Here is a 19,855-nt window from a genome sequence, read left to right as displayed (position 1 = left end):
ATTTTTGCAGTTGCAACACTTTATTCTCTCTGTGCAGCAAACACTGGACCAGCCAGATGCTATTTTAAGGCAGTCTGACAAACGTCCAAAGTTGATTTCAAACTATATCAAGGCTTTTTCCCGATGACACAAAACATCTAAAACAAAAATGTGAGGAAGACCTGGTAGAAGGTATTGATGATGATGAATGGATACAGATATGTTTGAATGCCCAGTCATGTTCATATCATCTCAGACATCAATGACTGCAGTTTAAGGCCATTCACAGAACGTACTATATGCCAGTGAAACTGAATTACATGCACTCGGAAATGTCATTCCTCTGCTGGAGGTGTACAATACAAAAGGAGACATATTTGCATATGTTATGGTATTTTACTTAACTGACTTGTTAAATAAAGTTAAATAAAAAGGTTAAGAACAAATTATTACTTAAGATGACGGCCTACACCGGCCAAACCCATGATGATGCTGCACCGCCCAAACCCGGATGACGCTGCACCGCCCTATGGGACTCCCAAGCATTTGTAGCGGCAAAGAAATGTATTGCCATTAATTGGGAGGTTAGTTATCCTACCACAATGGCAAGTTACAGTGCATTTGGAAAGTATTCTAACGGCTTGACTTTTTCCACATTTTGTTAAATTACAGCCTTATTCTGAAAGGGATTAAATATTTTTTTCCTCATCAATCTACACACAATCCACAGGAACGACAAAGTGAAAAAAGTTTGGGACATTTTTGCAAATTTATTAAAAATTACATAAATACCGTATTTACATAAGTATTCAGACCCTTGCTATGAGACTCGAAATTGAGCTCAGGTGCATCCTGTTTCCATGAATCATCCTTGAGATGTTTCTACAATTTGATTGGATTCCACCTATGGTAAATTCAATTGATTGGACATGATTTGGAAAGGCACACCTGTCTATATAAGGTCCCACAGTTGACACTGCATGTCAGAGCAGAAACCAAGCCATGAGGTCGAAGGAATTGTCTGTAGAGCCCCGAGACAGGATTGTGTCAGAGCACAGATCTGGGGAAGGGTACCAAAAAAATGTCTGCAGCATTGAAGGTCCCCATGAACACAGTGGCCTCCATCATTCTTAAATGGAACTTTGGAACTACCAAGACTCTTCCTAGAGCTGGCTACCTGGTCAAACTGAGCAATCAGGGGAGAAGGGCCTTGGTCAGGGAGGTGACCAAGAACCCGATGGTCACTCTGACAGAGCTCCAGAGTTCCTCTGTGGAGATGGGAGAACCTTCCAGAAGGAAAACCATCTCTGCAGCACTCCACCAATCAGGCCTTCATGGTAGAGTGGCCAGATGGAAGCCACTCCTCAGTAAAAAGGCACATGACAGCCCGCTTGGAGTTTGCCAAAAGGCACCTAAAGGACTCTCAGACCATGAGAAACGAGTTTCTCTGGTCTGATGAAACCAAGATGGCCTGAATGCCAAGCATCACATCTGGAAGAAACCTGGCACCATCCATAAGGTGAAAGTAGAGAGAGATCCTTGATGAAAACCTGTTCCAGAGCGCTCAGGACCACAGACTGGGGGCAAACTGGACAACAACCTTAAGCACACAGCCAACACGATGCAGGAGTGGCTTCGGGACAAGTCTCAGAATGTCCTTGAGTGGCCCAGCCAGAGCCTGGACTTGAACCCGATTGAACATCTCTGGAGACCTGAAAATAGCTGCGCAGCGACGCACCCCATCCAACCTGACAGAGCTTGAGAAGATCCGCAGAGAAGAATGGGAGAAACTGCCCAAATACAACATCATACCCAAGAAGACTCGAGGCTGTAATCGCTGCCAAAGGTGCTTCAACAAAGTACTGAGTAAAGGGTCTGAATACTCATGTAAAATGTGATCGTTTTTTATTTTTAATAGATTAGCAAACATTTCTAAAAACCTGTTTTTGCTTTGTCATTAAGGGGTACTGTGTGTAGATTGATGAAGGAAAAAAACAATGTAATCAATTTTAGAATACGCCTGTAACGCAACAAAATGTGGAACAAAATCAAGGGGTCTGAATATTTTCCAAATGCACTGTATGTATCGGATATGATTTATCATACGATTAGGGGTATATTGGGCAACTCTCATAAGGTCTAGATGCCTTATAGGGATGACAGTACAACAAAGGAGTCTGTATTGAAAACATGCCCACGTCAAGGGAGATACCTATTTAGGCAATCCCTAGCTGCTGGGCTGCTCAGTCCTGACCCTGGGGGTCTGCCGTCCTGTCCGTTGTCACTCTGGTCATGGCCTAACACAAACAAACCCAATAATTAATGTTTCACTAAGATCCTAAAGCTGAGAGGGGTGTGTTGGGTTGGGGAGCTGCAGGATGTTGGACCCCTAGGGACAAGACGGGGCAACCCAGCTATATTGTGCACAAGTAAAAAGAGCTCTACAGTACTATTAGTCCTATGAGATGAATTATATGGAAGATTTGCTGTTTCTGTGTGTTAATGTATATTTGAGGTGTATGGGGGGGGTTCCCCCCAAAACTTTCCCTTGGGAATTAAAAAAAGGTGTGAAATGGGAAGGAAATTGTGTTGGGAGAGAGTTGAGTTATTGACTAGACTGGTGGGGGTCGGGCATGCAGGCGGCCAGGGCTGGCTGGTCGGTCTGATAGGGTGTCTTAATAAAGAAATCAAAAGTCTGTTTTTTCAAGTTGTCCATATGTTAGGTGCAACACAATATTTATTATTGAATTACATCTGATCTAGTTCAGTCTTACTAATCACTTAAACATATTTAATAATCATCTGTTACCTAGCTTGATGACTGTGGGCATTTTTGCTTACTTTTTGATCTAAATAGAGACGGCATATTGAATTGTGTACACGGAAATGAGCTCTAGGTTGTATACCCCCACTTCTAAAACTAAAGTGGCAACCCTGCATGCAACAAACTGTGAGTAGCGTTTGGGTTACTTGTATAGTTTAGGTCAGAAAATGTACAAAATGTTTGCAATGCGCTTGTTATTATTTTGTTAGCATTCTCCATGAGGACCCATTAGTACTTGTTAGCATACTGGTAAGTGACGGTTTTTGGCCTTTGAATAGTATTACTTTTTAAATAAATACCTGCAGTCAACTTGTCCACTAGGTAATAGATAAAGAAGATCGCGTTCATAATTTTTCATCATTATGAAGCTTACCGGTACTAGTTTCCCAAAACAGCGGTTTGAGCCAGTCACGTGTGTTTGTTTACAAAGAAGCACAACGAACAAAACGGGTGAGTCACTGCTGCAGCGCAACTTAAGTGAGGTGATCAAGTTACACTTGTAAATTTACTACTAATGTTTGCCAGCTATATATCCTATAACTATTAACTTAACTATCTAAGATGTGCCAAATAAATTCTCTCCAGCTGGGTTTTTGATAACTTGTTCATTTTGATAACTTGCTAATGTTAGCTTGCTTCAAGCTTCTTGGTAAGAGCAGCAGAGACAATCCCCTCCTGTATTAAGATCCCGGCTGCGTAATTTTTGTTTTATGCGTGCTGCAAACTGTGTTTTGAGATACTTGCATAACTTTATGATCTGGGTTGTCTGTCCTAGTAGTAAATGTTTGCATGAGTTCATTAGCATTTACCTAGCATCCACTATAAGAATTCCGTAGTACTTGCTGGCATTCTGGTAAGTGATGTTTTTGGGGCTTTTTTTGTACGTTTGGAGAAGAAAAAAATTCATAGCGCCCCTTATGTGCACTACCGGTAATACCGTATATCCCAGGATGGCACAAGCACGGTGTGAAGGTATGAAAATCTGGATCCTGCTCAAACCCTAGGACATTAAAATTTAGCTGGTACATCATTTACATGTTAATTGAATTGAAATGTATACTTCCAATTACTACCACAAAGATGGTCACCAAGATGTCTACTCTATCTATATTTCCAATAGAACATTGACAGTATAATTTAAAACACCTGATATTCTTATTTAAGTCTCTGATGTGTGGGCCTCCAACCATCCTTGTGCTACCATTTATTTGAAAGTTAAATTATTTGAAATGGGAACGCAATTGAAATGTTATCACCCAAAACATGACACTCAACCTGTATTCAAGAGCATACTGTGGCGGGCACAACACAAACACCTCAGATTATGTAAAATCGGGTCTAAGATACAACATATAGGTTAAAATAAATGTATATATCATTGTCAAAAAATTATACAATAGTTTGACAACCCTGTTTATAAGCGTTTAAATTATATCAAACTCAACCTTTTATCTTTTCCAGTGATGAAGACATGGATGTCTCATGGTAGGGTGGGGTATGCAACATGGGTCATCTTTGAGCACCATTATCTCCTAAATGTTTTGGCATTCAAGTCCAAAAAGCTACTTTCTGACCACTTCTACCATGGACAAATATGTATTCAAAGTGTTGTTAAAATTAAAAGGGATGCAGTCAAAAGGTGATTGAAATCAAATGGAACGACCCATCTTTGTTATCAATTAGGCTAGGCTAAATCCATTATACAGGGCTCCCGACTCTGTATACTTCAACTCGAGCTCTGCACACACTGTCTGCAATAGGATTAATCTTTTTAAATAGAAAGTCAGTCAAGAAAAAATACCTGAGGGGCAAAAAAAAATGGTTAAGCTAACGCCACATGCCACGAAGCATAAAAAGCTAAATAAACAACTCTGATGTGCAGTCAGCTAATGTTTCTTCATGACCTCACACACAAGCACCTGCTGTGCTTTGTCCTATGGCATGGCCACGTCGCCAACCACATAGCGTCTCTAGCCAGGGAGGTCAAGCCAGATGAGCTGTCTGGCTAAACGCTGTTGGTCGAAAAATCTGTGAGATGTGGCTGATTTCATTAAAGTTGAAAAACAAACCTTGCCCTGCACATAATGTAGCCTATAGCCATGTAACGACCCCTAGCTCAACCGATGTGTCCAAACATAACCTTAACTAAAGATACAGCAGGATTTGACCTTGACTGGCAATCAGTCCAGATATCCAACAAACACTTGTGAGTCATTACAAGACAAACAGAAGGCACTATACCAGGGTCGTGTTCATTAGTGCACACTGTATCAAAACATTCTGTAGAAGAGAACAAAAACAAGCATTTGTAATTTGAGAAAAATCAGATAGTACCCACCTGTTTCACTCCACCTGTTTCACTCATTTTCATGCCTACTGAACACGACCCAAGTGTTTGCCAACAATCATGTCCCTCGCTTACCCCCCCCTCAACTATAATACATTCTTCCAACCATACATTTACACAGTATAATCTGTTTAACTTACTCCTTTGCCCTAATTCTTTAAAAAAATAGTAAGTACACTCCTGTTTCTTTGCCATGTTGCATGAAAATTGAGAGTGCATATGGTACATTCTCTTTCCTTTCATTTTAATGTGTTTGTAGAGTGTGTTTGTATTCATTACAGTTGAATGACTGTTGAGTGAACGCCGTCTGTCTATCTGGGGTGAGAGCGCCTTACCCTATTGTAGTTTCCAGACTTTATTCCCACTGGAATCTTGCTCTGTAAACAAACACACACAAAGGGGACATCACTGTCAACAAATGCAGAACGCAGGTCAGAGGCTAAGCTATAATTAACAGAAAACACAGATTAGAATACAAAGACTTGGGAAACACTATATTAACAATTGTAAATTAACCCACTAGGGTTAATTTGCCCATAGCCCTGGTCTCTTCTTGTAGGCCTAGATCTAAATAAAAAAAAAACTAGAATGATTAGCAATATTCCAAGATGGCGTAGCAGTGCAGACGTTGTTTGTCATTCTGTCGTGTAAATTTTGTATTTTTCGTCTTTTTTGTATATATTTCAAATCTCTTCTTCCTTTTTAAAATTAAATATACCTTCCGGCAACCCGCCTCACCCAATGTGATACGGATCTGCTATTTTCAGACCTTATAGCTAGAACCTCCATCAGAAGCGGCCTTTACCTTTAGCACACACACCAGCCGCTTTTAGCCTGGATAATACTTGCCAGCCTGCACAGCGCGTTATCAACCCTGAGCATATCGGATTGTTTTTCTCCACTAAAACACCGGATTCCTGCCGTAAGCCCTGGACCATTACTCCTGATCGTTGCAGCTAGCTAGCTGCCACCACCAAGTGGCCCAGCCCCAAAGCTAGCCTTGAGCCAGGTCCAACTCCAGGCCTGCTCAGTGGACCCTATGATCACTCGGCTACACAGCTGATGCCTCCCGGACTCTTCACTAACACGACTAGAAGCCACTACATCACCGGATTCTTGCCGTAAACTCTGGACCTTTGCATCGGATCATCGCTGCTACCGAGTGGCTATAGTGGCTAACTCCCTTGTCCCGAAGCTAGCACCAGTTAGCCGCGAGCCAGGCGCATCTCCCAGCTAGCAAACGAAATTACTCCAGCTACAATACCTCTTTTGCCAAATGGCCTGGATCCTTTGTTGACACAGAGCCCCGCCGTTCCATCACGACTGGTCTGCCGACGTAATTCCATCCGTTGTGCCCTCAACCGTCGGAGCAGACGCTTCTACTAGCCCCAACCTGCTAACTTTCTTTTGAACGCCGTGTCTCCCGCTTGCTAGCGTAGTAACGACTACCTAGCGGCTTCCCTGTTTCATCTATTGCTGTTCACTGGACCCTATGATCACTTGGCTACATAGCTGATGCCTGCTGGACTGTTCATTAATCACGGTACTCTATTTTGTTTATCTGTCGGCCCCAGCCTTGAACTCAGGCCCTGTGTGTAGTTAACTGACCCTCTGCCCATTCATCACCATTTTACCTGTTGTTGTCTTAGCTGATTAGCTGTTGTCTTACCCGTTGTTGACTTAGCTAGCTCTCCCAAACAACACCTGTGATTGCTTTATGCCTCTTTTTATTTCTCTCTCTAATGCCTTGTATACTGTTGTTTAGGATAGTTATCATTGTTTTAGTTCACTGCGGAGCCCCTAGTCCCACTCAACATGCCTCAGATACCTCTTTTGTCCCAGCTCCCACAAGCGGTGACCTCACCCAGCATAACTAGTGCGTCCAGAGATGCAACCTCTCTTATCGTCACTCAAAGCCTAGGTTTACCTCCTGTACCCGCACCCTACCCATCTGTACATTATGCCCTGAATCTATCCTACCACGCCCAGAAATCTGCTCTTTTTATTCTCTGTCCTCAACACACTAGACAACCAGTTTTGATTGCCTTTAGCCGTACCCTCATCCTATTCCTCCTCTGTTCCTCAGGTGATGTGGAGGTTAACCGAGGCCCTGCGTGTCGCCAGGCGCTCTCATTTGTTGACTTCTGTAACCGTAAAAGCCTTGGTCTCATGCATGTTAACATCAGAATCCTCCTCCCTAAGTTTGTTTTACTCACTGCTTTACCACACTCCACCAACCCTGATGTCCTTGCCGTGTCTGAATCCTGGCTTAGGAAGGCCACCAAAAATTCTGAGATTTCGATCCCAAACTACAACATTTTCCGTCAAGATAGAACTGCCAAAGTGAGAGGAGTTGCAATCAACTGCAGAGATAGCCTGCAGAGTTGTGTCATACTTTCCAGGTCTTACTCCAAACAGTTCGAGCTTCTAATTTTAAAAATGAATCTCTCCAGAAAAATGTCTCTCACTGTTTCCACCTGTTATAGACCCCCCTCAGTTTCCAGCTGTGTCCTGGACACCATATGCAAATTGATTGCCCCCCCATCTACCTTCAGAGTTCGATCTGTTAGGTGACCTAAACAGGGATATGCTTAACACCCAGGCAGTCCTGCAATCTAAACTAGATGCCCTCAATCTCACACAAATTATCAAGGAACCCACCAGGTACAACCCTAAATCCGTAAACATGGGCACCCTCATAGATATTATCCTGACCAACTTTACCTCCAAAAACACCTCTGCTGTTTTCACATTTGGATCTCAGCGAACACTGCCTCATTGCTTGCATCCGTTATGGGTCCCCGGTCAAACGACCACCCCTCATCACTGTCAAACGGTCCCTAAAACACTTCTGCGAACAGGCCTTTCTAATCGACCTGGCCCCGGGTATCCTGGAAGGATATTGACCGTATCCCATCAGTAGAGGATGCCTGGTCGTTCTTTAACTTCTTGGTGACGGGGCAGTATTTTCACGTCTGGATGAAATGCATGCCCAAATTCAACTGCCTGCAACTCATCCCCAGAAGATAGGATATGCATATTATTAGTAGATTTGGATAGAAAACACTCTGAAGTTTCTAAAACTGTTTGAATCATGTCTGTGAGTATAACAGAGCTTATTTAGCAGGCAAAACCCCGAGGACAAACCATTCAGATTTTTTTTTTTTTTTTTGAGGTCACTCTTTTCAATGGGTTTTCATTGGGAAACCATTTCTAAGGGACCTTCTTGCAGTTCCTATCGCTTCCACTGGATATCATCAGTCTTTAGAAATTGGTTGAGGTTTTTCCTTTGCGTAATGAAGAAGTACGGCCATCTTGAACGAGGGTAACTTGAAGTGTACTGTTAGATAGAGGAGCGTGACCAGAAAGCTAGCTACAGTTTGTTTTCCTCCTGTACTGAACACAGATCATCCCGTCTTCAATTTGATCGTCTATTTACGTTAAAAAATACATAAAGTTGTATTACAAAAGTAGTTTGAAATGTTTTGGCAAAGTTTACAGGTAACTTTTGAGATATTTTGTAGTCACGTTGCGCAAGTTGGAACCGGTGTTTTTCTGGATCAAACGCGCCAAATAAATCGACATTTTGGATATATATCGACGGAATTAATCAAACAAAATGACCATTTGTGATGTTTATGGGAAATATTGGAGTGCCAACAAAAGAAGCTCGTCAAAGGTTTGAATTATATTTTTATTTCTGCGTATTGTGTCGCGCCTGCAGGGTTGAAATATGCTTCTCTCTCTTTGCTTACTATGGTGCTATCCTCAGAAAATAGCATCGTTTGCTTTCGCCAAAAAGCATTTTTGATATCTGACATGTTGGCTGGATTCACAACAAGTCTAGCTTTAATTTGCTATCTTGCATGTGTGATTTCATGAAAGTTATATTTTTATAGTAATTTTTTTGAATTTGGCGCTCTGCATTTTCACTGAGGTTAAAGTAATTTCCTCACCATCTTAAATAATGCCCCTTTCAACAAATGTAGAACTATGAACAGATATAGCCCATTGTTCACTCCAGACCTGACTGCCCTCGAATAGCACAAAAACACCCTGTGGCATATTCGTCGCCAGACCCACTGGCTCCAGGTCATCTATAAGTCCTTGCTAGGTAAAGCTCCGCCTAGCATCTAATAGTCCCCGCGATATTCAACTTTTCAGGGAAGTCAGGAACCAATACACGCAGTCAGTTAGGAAAGCCACACTCAAGGTACTAAACGATATCATAACCGCCATCGATAAAAGACAGTACTGTGCAGCCGTCTTTATCAACCTGCCAAGGCTTTCGACTCTGTCAATCACCGTATTCTTATCGGCAGACTCAGCCTTGGATTCTCAAATGACTGCCTTGTCTGGTTCACCGACTACTTCTAAGACAGAGTTCAGTGTGTCAAATCAGAAGGCCTGTTATCCGGACCTGTTATCCAACCTCAATGATGTTGCTCTTGCTGCGGGTGATTCCCTGATCCACCTCTATGCAGACGACACCATTCTGTATACATCTGGCCCTTCTTTGGACACTGTGTTAATAAACCTCCAAACGTGCTTCAATGCCATACAACACTCCTTCCGTGGCCTCCAACTCTAGTAAAACTAAATCTTAAACTCTAGTAAAACTAAATGCATGCTTTTCAACCGATCACTGCCTGCACCCACCCGTCCGACTAGCATCACTACTCTGGACGGTTCTGACTTAGAATATGTGGACAACTACAAATACCTAGGTGTCTGGCTAGACTGTAAACTCTCCTTCCAGATATTAAACATCTCCTAAACTAAATCTAGAATCAGCTTCCTATTTCGCAACAAAGCTTCCTTCACTCACGCTGCCAAACATACCCTCGTAAAACTGACTACCCTACCGATTCTCGACATTGGCCATGTCATTTACAAAATAGCCTCGAACACTCTACTCAGACTACATCTAGTTTGATATCACAGGGCCATCCGTTTTGTCACCAAAGCCCCATATACTACCCACCACTGCAACCTGTATGCTCTCGTCGGCTGGCCCTCGCTACATATTCGTCGCCAGACCCACTGGCTCCAGGTCATCATAAGTCCTTGCTAGGTGCTAGGTAAAGCTCCGCCTTATCTCAGCTCACTGGTCACCATAACAACACCCACCCGTAGCAAGCGCTCCAGCAGGTATATCTCATTTCGTTCCAGTTCTCTGCTGCCAATGACTGGAACGAATTGCAAACATTTTTAAAAATATATATATTTTTTTGAATCGAATAAGTTGGAGACTTATCTCCCTCACTAACTTTAAGCATCAGCTATCTGAGCAACTTACCGATCGCTGCAGCTGTACACAGCCCATCTGTAAATAGCCCATCTATCTACCTACCTCATCCCCATATTGTTTTTATTTACTTTTTTGCACACCAGTATTTCTACTTGCACATCATCATCTGCACATATATCACTCCAGTGTTAATTTGCTAAATTGTAATTACTTCACTACTATGGCTTATTTATTGCCTTACCTATTCACACCATTTGCACACACTGTATATAGACTTTTTATATTGTGTTATTGACTGTATGTTTGTTTATTCCATGTGTAACTCTGTGTTGTTGATTGTGTCGCACTGCTTTGCTTTATCTTGGCCAGGTCGCAGTTGTAAATGAGAACTTGTTCTCAACTGGCCTACCTGGTTAAATAAAGGGGAAATAAATGTTTTAAATATAAACAAATATAGCAATAATAGCGCCACCTTGTTGTAGCCCACATGGAATTTTTAACACATTTCCAATACTTATTTAACCTATACTAGGGTTGATATGGAGACCAAAGTAGATAATTGTGGGTCGGTTGAACTGACCTCTGGGCAGGGCTCCACTTGGCAGTCCTTGATGGAGCAGTGGCTATCGTCGGCCCAGAAGGGACAGGGCCTATTCAGGTTGACCTGTGGAGAAGAAAAGGGAAGAGTTGAGATGGCATGGTATATGCTATGAAAGTGACTGCGTCACACAGAGATGTGAAGTGTTGGAGACTGGCAAGACAGAACAGCTAGGCTGATTCAGATTCTCTTTCCATTGACGCATTTCAGGGACGAGCTCCGCTGTAAACACCATGGGGCCTTGTTGTTGCTGGTGACCTCTTTGCTAGTCGTGCTCGTCATTGGATACGTCAACCTCATTCGAAGGCGACAGTATGATTTTGTGGGGTCAAAATGTTGCTCAGTCAATGGGATGGTGACTAGTAGAGCAGCAGCTTACTGATCAGTTGTAGACAGAAACTTAATCGGAATATCACACTAGGGGCCAGATGAGTATTCTGAAAATATTAATGATGTTCCTATGAGTCTATTCTTCCTTTTCAGAGTTCCTGATGGGATGTTCACAGTGGGAAAAGGGCGGTACACTGCCTTTAGAATGAGATGGCTTGGTGTGTATGAATGGCGTATGAACACAACAGCTGGACTCACATTGAGCGACTTTTTAAAAAACTGCCTTTGTGAAAATATTAACTTCACTAGGGTAGGGGGTAACATTCTGATTTTTTGTTGAAAAGCGTACCCAAATTAAACTGCCTGCTACTCAGGCCCAGAAGATAGGATATGCATATAATTAGTAGATTTGGATAGAAAACTCTAAAGTTTCCAAAACTGTTAAAATAATGTATGGGAGTATAACAGAACTGATATGGAAGGTTGAAAACCTGAGGAAAATCCAACCAGGAAGTACTATTATTTTGAAAGGTTGTTTTTCAATTGAAAGACTTAGGACCCATACAAAGACTTAGGACCCAGTTCACGAGCTCTATGGCTTCCTCAACATGTAACCAGTTTTTAGGCATTGTTTCAGGCTTTTACTCTGAAAAACGAGGGAGATATAGCACTTTCAATCAGTGGCCAGTGGTAATTTCTATTCATCAGCCATGCGTCTGATCGTGAACGCGCCTTTATTGTTTCTCCTTTCCTATTGACGAAGCTTTTGTCCGGTTTAAATATTATTGATTGTTTATGACAAAAACAACCGGAGGATTGATTTTAAACATCATTTGGCATGTTTCTACTAACTTTTATTGTCCTTTTTTAAAAAACTTTTCATCTGGAATTAGTGCACGCGCCTTCTGCAAACAACAAAGGTTTTTGGTCATAAAGAGGGACATTATCGAACAAAACGAACATTTGTCTAACATGGAGACCTGGGAGTGCCACCAGATGAAGTTCAAAGGTACGTGACTAATTTTAATGCTATTTCTGACTTTTGTGACACCTCTCCTTGTTTGGAAAATGGCTGTATGGGTTTCTGTGGCTAGGAGCTGACCTAACATAAATCGCAAAGTGTGCTTTCGCCATAAAGCATTTTTTAAATCTGACTCAGCAGTTGCATTAAGAAGAAGTTTATCTATAATTCCATGCTTAATACTTGTATCGTTTATCAATGTTTATGATGAGTATTTCTGTTATTTGATGTGGCTCTCTGCACTTTCACCGGATGTTTGTTTGAGACAATACATTTCTGACCATAACACGCCAATGTAAACTGAGATTTTTGGATATAAATATGAACTTTATCGAACAAAACATACATGTATTGTGTAACATGAAAAGATCATCAAAGGTTAGTGATTCATTTTCTCTTTCTGCTTTTTGTGACTCCTCTCTTTGGCTGGAAAAATGGCTGTGTTTTTCTGTGACTAGGTACTGACGTAACATAATCGTTTGGTGTGCTTTCGCAGTAAAGCCTTTTTGAAATCGGACACTGTGGTTGGATTTACAAGAAGATTATCTTTAAAATGGTGGATAATACTTGTATGTTTGAGGAATTTTAATTATGGGATCTGTTGTTTTGAATTTAGCGCACTGCAATTTCACTGGCTGTTGTCGAGGTGGGACGCTAGCGTACTAGAGAGGTCAAGTGACTCAAATGGGCCTAAATGTTTCTTATGGATTCTAGGTGTCGGGAAAGCGTTTGAGCAGTTATACAAATGTAACAGGGTGAGTGCTGTTATCATAGAGAATGATATCATATTTGCATCAGGTTCTACAAATGGGCAACTTGTAAGACTGTCTAGGGATGCAAAAGAGGATGATTGGGAAAGACGGATGACTAAAGGTTTGTCACCACTGGACTGGACCTACTGTATTTCCCTATAAGATTCAGTTACATCAACACGGTGATGTCATCCTCGTGCACTCTTTCTAATACCTAGGTTCCAGTATGAAGAGCATCTAATTTTCACACTTAATGTACCTGACAAGTATCACATACAATAATTATAATGTAAGGTATACGTGTTTCTGCTGTAACTAGGGCCCAAGCAAGTTTTGCAACGGAAAATGTTTAGCAACGAAAACAAGCCTTTCTTTTTAGACGGGTTGGCTGGCAACATCACAAAAATGATGCTCAAGCATCAATGAGGCAGAAGGCCGTGTGGGGTTATGATTCTGATAGCTAGCAACAATGACAAGAAGCTGCCATGTGGGGAATCGTAGGTGGCTCGTTTTTAGCTCATTGCGATATTGTTTTGACTCAGGTCATGCCTACGCTAATATGGTTAAAATTAGCCAGCTAGATAACCAACAACTAACGATTTATTTGAGACACGACAAGTACTCATTTATAAAAGTTTTCAACAATCTAAGTTAACCCGGTCTGTTTTGCACCATAGTTGCGCACGCGTCGGTTTAGTTGCTAAACAACCAACCCTATTGGACAAGTTCAGGTTAGTCCCATTTTATTATTTCGGCCCGTTTGCATCCATTTGGTTCCTAGTGAATACACCCATGGACATTATAACGTAAATAGGAGTAGCACAATTAACTTTTTCTTCAAGAATGTCTATTCGCTGTCAATTTACAGTCAACCCTGAAGCAGACCTATTCCAACTAGAACAGTAGTCCCGGGTGGAGACATCCAAAGCAGTGAATACACAACAGAGCAGCGTCAACAAACTCTATGGGGTAGGCTGGAAAACATTTGCTCGGCCTATTTGTTTTAGATTAGCAAGGAACGGAATTGGGGAGGGACCCTTTATAAGCACTAAGTACTACGGGTTAAGGGCCATTGAAGCTCAAACAAAGGTATAGTTAAAAAAATTACAAACTCATTTGAAAATACAGGTTGTCAATTAGCGTAAATCCACAGTAGTAGGATTGTTTGAGGGATTACCTTTAGGACACTTTTTAAGCTATAGTGCAAAGACAAACGCAAAACCTTACGGTCTGATGATGTTAAGGACATTTCTACTGCTCCTCGTACTCCACTACTGGGTCCTACTATTTAGTACTTACCCTGTAGTACCTGAAGTAGTCTCTCTCGGTCAGCTTCTGAATGCGGGGGTAGATTTTGAAGTTGTTGAAGACATCAATGCTCTCGATGTCACAGAAGCAGTCATCCAAGACGCCTGTCAACTGAGGGAAACAACCGGAAAACGCCTTAAGATTTATGGGTGTACACCAGTGTTAATTTTGTCAACAAAATTAGTGACTCATATTTTGTCAAACACTTATTTTTCAGTGGCAATTGACTACACTATAACTGACTAAATGGACCCAAGAAAAACAATAACTAAACAAAAAAAATATTGTTAATTTCAGTTGGCTAAAATAAGACGAGACTAAATTATCTCTGTGGCTAAAATCAGACTACTAAGTGGCCTGGACAAGATATTTTGGAGAGATTGAAAGCTTTTCAGTGATAAACACAATTAATATTAACAGTACAGATGCACAGTGGGAAGGACCCGCCACACAAGCCTAGCCTACATCAGATGGTGAGCTGTGGGGGAAAACGTGATGAGTGTGGGCAGGTTAGGCAGACAGGCTCCGCTCAATCGCCGCCGCCGATTATACACATCGCGCAGGTGACTCTTTTGCTTCCCTGTAGCTAACCAGTCACCATCAGATACCCTTTGCCCCGTTAAGAAACACAAGCTGCTTTACAAAATTAAAAACAATAGCAGCATTACGTTTGACAGTAAAACAAGTCTAGCTTGTTTCTAGCCATTACTGTTCAAAAGATATGATCCATAACAGCCGCACTATGTTCTATCGTGCATTGGCGGGCCATATTTTACATTCATAAAGCATATCACGGGCCATTTTAAAACTAGGCTACTTGCAGACCGGACCGTTAACCATGTGTTTAGGCTACACCTTGTTGGGATAACATTCTGCTCGGAAGCAACGCTGACTTGTCAGTGGCTATCGGAAGGTCTAATTAAGCCCTACACCCTCCATAATATTCCCTCCCTCAGCTTTGGGACACTTTGGTGCAAATGGAGGGCCAGGGGCAAGAGGAAGATATTAAATACAGACAAAGAAAGAGAGGGGGGAGACAGCGAGAGAGACAGAAATGAGTGCAAAAGCTGGCCTGCAAATCTTAACTTCCTCTTACACATATTTAGCCTGATATAAAATTGCCATATACTCTTTCAACACAGACACTTTCAGACATGAGAGCTGGAAGCCAGATAAAAGACCACTTCCTGGCGCTCGAACAACACTTAAGCAACATGACAACGTTCGTCACAGCTGCCGGTTGAGGTTGTTGACCAAAATTAGGTTACCAAAACGTTTGCCATTCTCCCTCCACCTTTCCCTTTTCATGCATCTGATACCTGCGGACAAACGGCTTAATTCTCCCATGCATAATGAAACAGACAGCTGCTTTGTGAAAGAAAGACTGCGTTGCTCTGGTCCAGCAGGCACTCAAGCCTTTCCACTCTCTCTCATCATGAAGTATTCAGGTTTAGACCCAATCAATGCAAATGGTGTCATAGAAAATATTTTAGTATACAAACTTGTTTCATGAGTATATTGTAATTACAGCCATATGAAAAGGTATGTGTGTCACTGTCAACAGACAAAGCAGAGACAGACGGTATTTTATAAGAACAAGTTGCACAAGACTGCATGTTGCAAGAACTCTATGAAATTAATGGCTCAGCACTGCATAGACCATTCAGGCACTTTCACATCAGTGGTTGTGTGTCATGATGTGGAGAAAACTGAGTAGCCTATCTAACCAGCTGTTACTGACAATTAGTTTCACAAACTGGCTACAAGCAGCAGAAAGACATTTCTCTTTCAGTTTATTCTGTGTCATTTTGACAATATTCCAGAAAAAGCCAACACAAGCATCATATAGCCCACCGATGGAAACAACCATATATCTGACCTCTGAGTGTAGCCGTCCAGAGAATGTGATGGGAAGCAGTGAAGCCGTCCATAAGTAACAAAGTCCTCTGAGCATGCCGGTGAATTCAAAACCTTTGAGTGGTTTCCCTTGTTGTTTATTAAAAATATAGTTTCATTTGCCTATTTCTCTGAGGAGCTGCTATCTTTAACAGCAGTTTTAAATCACAAAACTAAGACCAGGCTTATGAGAATATCTCTGTCTTTTATGTCCCTAAAGGGACAGCTGAAGTCTACTTCAATGGACAGGTGAGAGTTTGCCAGAGTTGATGGGATGACTATGACTTAACCTGGGGATGAGCTGTCATTTCAGACCACTTATTTTTCATCATGCATAATTCTCGGGCCCAGGCCTCGCCTCCAAACAAGATATGTCAGCAGCTGTCAAACTTAGTCCCGCCTCTATACTTGACATTTGTAGTCTTCACTTCAAGGACATTTAAAGCAAGTATTACTCACGAAAGAGAACACTACATCTCCCACAAACTAATATGGCCAATCAGACGACACCACGTCTCGGTCTTCTCATATTACTAATGCGAGTGCAATTTGTTAGAATGAAATAAAGGCACGTGCCACAGTATAAAAAAAATACAGACACTTATTGATTCGGATTGCAATATGTGAGTCAAGTCAGCGGTCAATCACATACACAACCACTCAACTCAGTAACTAACTTCTTTCAAAAGTTGGTATGAATGACAAACATCAAGAAAACATACCCAGCAATATAACATCGCACGACATAGGCCTACAAACACATTTGTGAGACTGGAAGTTGCAGACTTTTTAATTTTAATAATTATTTTGACAATTCAGTGTGTATCGATGTGCAAGACAAAATAAACCACATGATTCATGTATACATATTATGCCTTGCTGTACATAAAGTTGGAAAAGGCAACGGAATGGCGCCAGCAAGCAATGTGGGTATGATGACGTCAAATTAACATGACAGTAGAAAACGCTAGAATAATGTTCCTCCAACGTAGTCATTTAGCCTTCCTAAACGGACATTGATATTGCAATATATTGTAAATTGTAAGTACTTACGTGACAAAAACAGCTCTGGTCTTGACTGTCAGAAGCATCTTCTTTGGAAGAATATTGGTTGTTGTACGTTTCGGTTTTGACTCTGTTGTGAAACCAAACCAGAACAAAGTCCCCAAATAACAACCACAACAAAACCAGAAGTCCTGCGGATTGTATCGTGTTTTTTATCATCACTGATGCAAATGCAACGCGCCACGAAAGACAAAAACAAAGAAAAGTTTTTGAAATGTAGATGTCTAGTTGGCAGGCTAGCTAATGATGTGCTACTAGCTAGCGAGTGGTGCGCACTAGCAACAACAACAGCGGAGAAAAGCTGTCGTAATGAAACTGCTGGATAAATGAGACTCCAACCAAAGCTGACAGCTGTACGACTGTATCCTCAGAAGTAACTTCTGAAAATGTCTTTAGTATCATCAGTAGTCGTTATAAATAATATTCACAACGCCGAAAATACCAAGTTTGCCATTAAAAAAAACAGTTGTCGAACCAAGACGATTGAATCGGGTACGGAAAGCAAAGAGGTACAGTGGAAATGTTTTTACTGCGTGTTTTACATCCTGTGTGAATGGGAAGCGTATTCATGTGACTTGTTATAAATTGCCTAATGAAAATACATTGTAATTTGTGGCAGTGTCATTTCTGCAGCCCTAGCTGATGTATTGTCTGCATAGGCTTTTATTTTTACATTATTTTTAAATATTTTTTTTCTCTAGTTAGGTTTTCCTTAGGCCCTAAGCTTTAAAACATTGTCAGTGATGATTTGCACTGAGTTGGAGGAGGCTGGCCGAAGAGACAATCTTGAGATCTCTGCATCAGACCCTCTTGGGGAAAAGCTGATTGGCTGCAAGTCTGTTTGGTGAAAGGAGGAAGATGCTGATCCCTTCTCAGAGAGTGGAGACTCTTCCTGGTCCTTTGCCATTTTTCCGAGGTGTGAGTAAGGAGGTTATCACTCTGAAGGAAGAAGGAGTTCCTGTAGAGCGACCTACAGCACTATGGGGAGGAAGGTCTCCAGCAGAAGCCAGTCCAGGTCAGCCTCCCCCTGTCCAACCAGCTCGTCACAGAGGACACTCTGCTTGTGGCTGAAGTGGAGGACCACGGTGATGCAGATGAAAAGGAGATTGACTTAAAGCTCTCGGACTGCCAGGCTTTCTCCACTGCAAAGCCAAAGATCTCTGCCTGGAAGAGGTTCCGCAACTATCTGAGGAAGAAGATGAGATCTTCCTCAGAGCAGACCCCCCCGTGGAGAACCTGGACCAGGACTGGCTGCCTTACTGGCAGTTGTTTAAACTGTTCTGCAAGAGCAAATAAAATACTATTCTATTTTGCCTTGCACATATTAATAATAAAAATAAAGAAATTGGAATTACCTCATGTTGCTTTGACATTAGTTAAGATAAGACATAGATACAGTAGTTAAGTTATAGAGTTCAGCAGGTATGTATCACACACAAACCATAAAAAGGAAAAACCAACACAAAAAAAACATAAAAGAAAAACCAAGGAGAAAATATCAACATAAAATTCCATAGTCAATTACTAACTAGCTTCAGATACCCATAGACTTCCAGGCATTGCGCTAACAATAGTTAGTTAGCATTGACTCAGGAAACGGACCTCTAACTTCCTTCATACTGGAAACAGAGACATACAAATGGCATATACAAATGGAGTTCATCTGACTCTTGGGAATGAGATACAGGGCATCATTGCCAAAATCCTGAAGTTTCCCTTTAATTAAGGGGAGATTTTAGACTCTTGAAACACAGGTTTGAAACCCTGTTGACCACATTGTTGCTTCTACCCTAAGCCTCGGACTCCAGGCTTCTCCCCCAAGTGTCCTCGCACACCAAGCACAAAACACATACATATCATGCTTGCCCAATGCCATGTGAGACCACTGGAGTGATCACTGCTGCCACCAGTGTAGCAGGATGAAGTGAGACTGCCACAGGGACTCGGACAGTGGCTCCTACGATGCAGAGGCACGCACCTAATGGACTGTGCCACAGAAGCTCTGGGCAGAGGCAGTGTTGTGTTCGAGACCGATTCAAGACCAAGAACGGTGAAAATCAAGTCCGAGTTAAGACCAGAAAAATGTGAGTCCAATTCAAGACCATGATTGTCAATGTGTCAAATCACCACCATAAAAAGAGTTCAAAATGTCCAGTATTTCTGTGTTCATATTTCAAAACAACATATGGATTCTTTATACATTCAGATGTTAAAAAATGTGTGCTGAGGGAATAGAGCCACTCAATAAATTATTACTAACTCAAACACAGTGGGGAACAATGGGCCTTCTATGCCTTCAGAGAAGGGCTAAGGATTTATAAAATAATGATTATAATAATGATAATTATATTATTATTTTCAATGATGCTCTGATTTAATCTCTTCAGTTTTTGTAGGAATGGAAAAAGTTAACACTGACACGAGAGAGAGACTTCCTGACAAAATGTGAAAAATATCAAACAATTAGAGAGTGTCATTTCCCCA

General features: G+C 41.5%; 1 protein-coding gene across 2 annotated transcripts in view; it reads right to left on the bottom strand.

The window, feature by feature from the left end:
* Positions 1–17,897, bottom strand: part of LOC110486030 (ERO1-like protein beta) — a 37,900-nt gene extending 20,003 nt beyond the window's left edge. Inside the window, exons 1-4 of one of the 2 annotated variants that reach the window (XM_021557339.2) lie at positions 17,360–17,897; positions 14,402–14,521; positions 10,982–11,065; positions 5,486–5,527 (exon numbers count right to left, since the gene is read on the bottom strand). In XM_021557339.2, the coding sequence (XP_021413014.2) occupies positions 5,486–5,527; positions 10,982–11,065; positions 14,402–14,521; positions 17,360–17,530 (417 nt within the window). In that variant the 5' untranslated portion in view covers positions 17,531–17,897. Of the gene's footprint in view, positions 1–5,485; positions 5,528–10,981; positions 11,066–14,401; positions 14,522–16,289; positions 16,586–17,359 lie in introns of those variants that run through there. The other variant, XM_021557340.2, reaches the window with a different exon arrangement.
* Positions 17,898–19,855: the final 1,958 nt, after the last annotated feature.

This window comes from Oncorhynchus mykiss, chromosome 13, assembly GCF_013265735.2.
Source record: "Oncorhynchus mykiss isolate Arlee chromosome 13, USDA_OmykA_1.1, whole genome shotgun sequence".
NCBI classification, from domain to species: domain Eukaryota; kingdom Metazoa; phylum Chordata; class Actinopteri; order Salmoniformes; family Salmonidae; genus Oncorhynchus; species Oncorhynchus mykiss.
The sequence above is the reverse complement of the archived record's forward strand: the minus strand, read 5'-3'. Positions and strand labels throughout refer to the sequence as shown.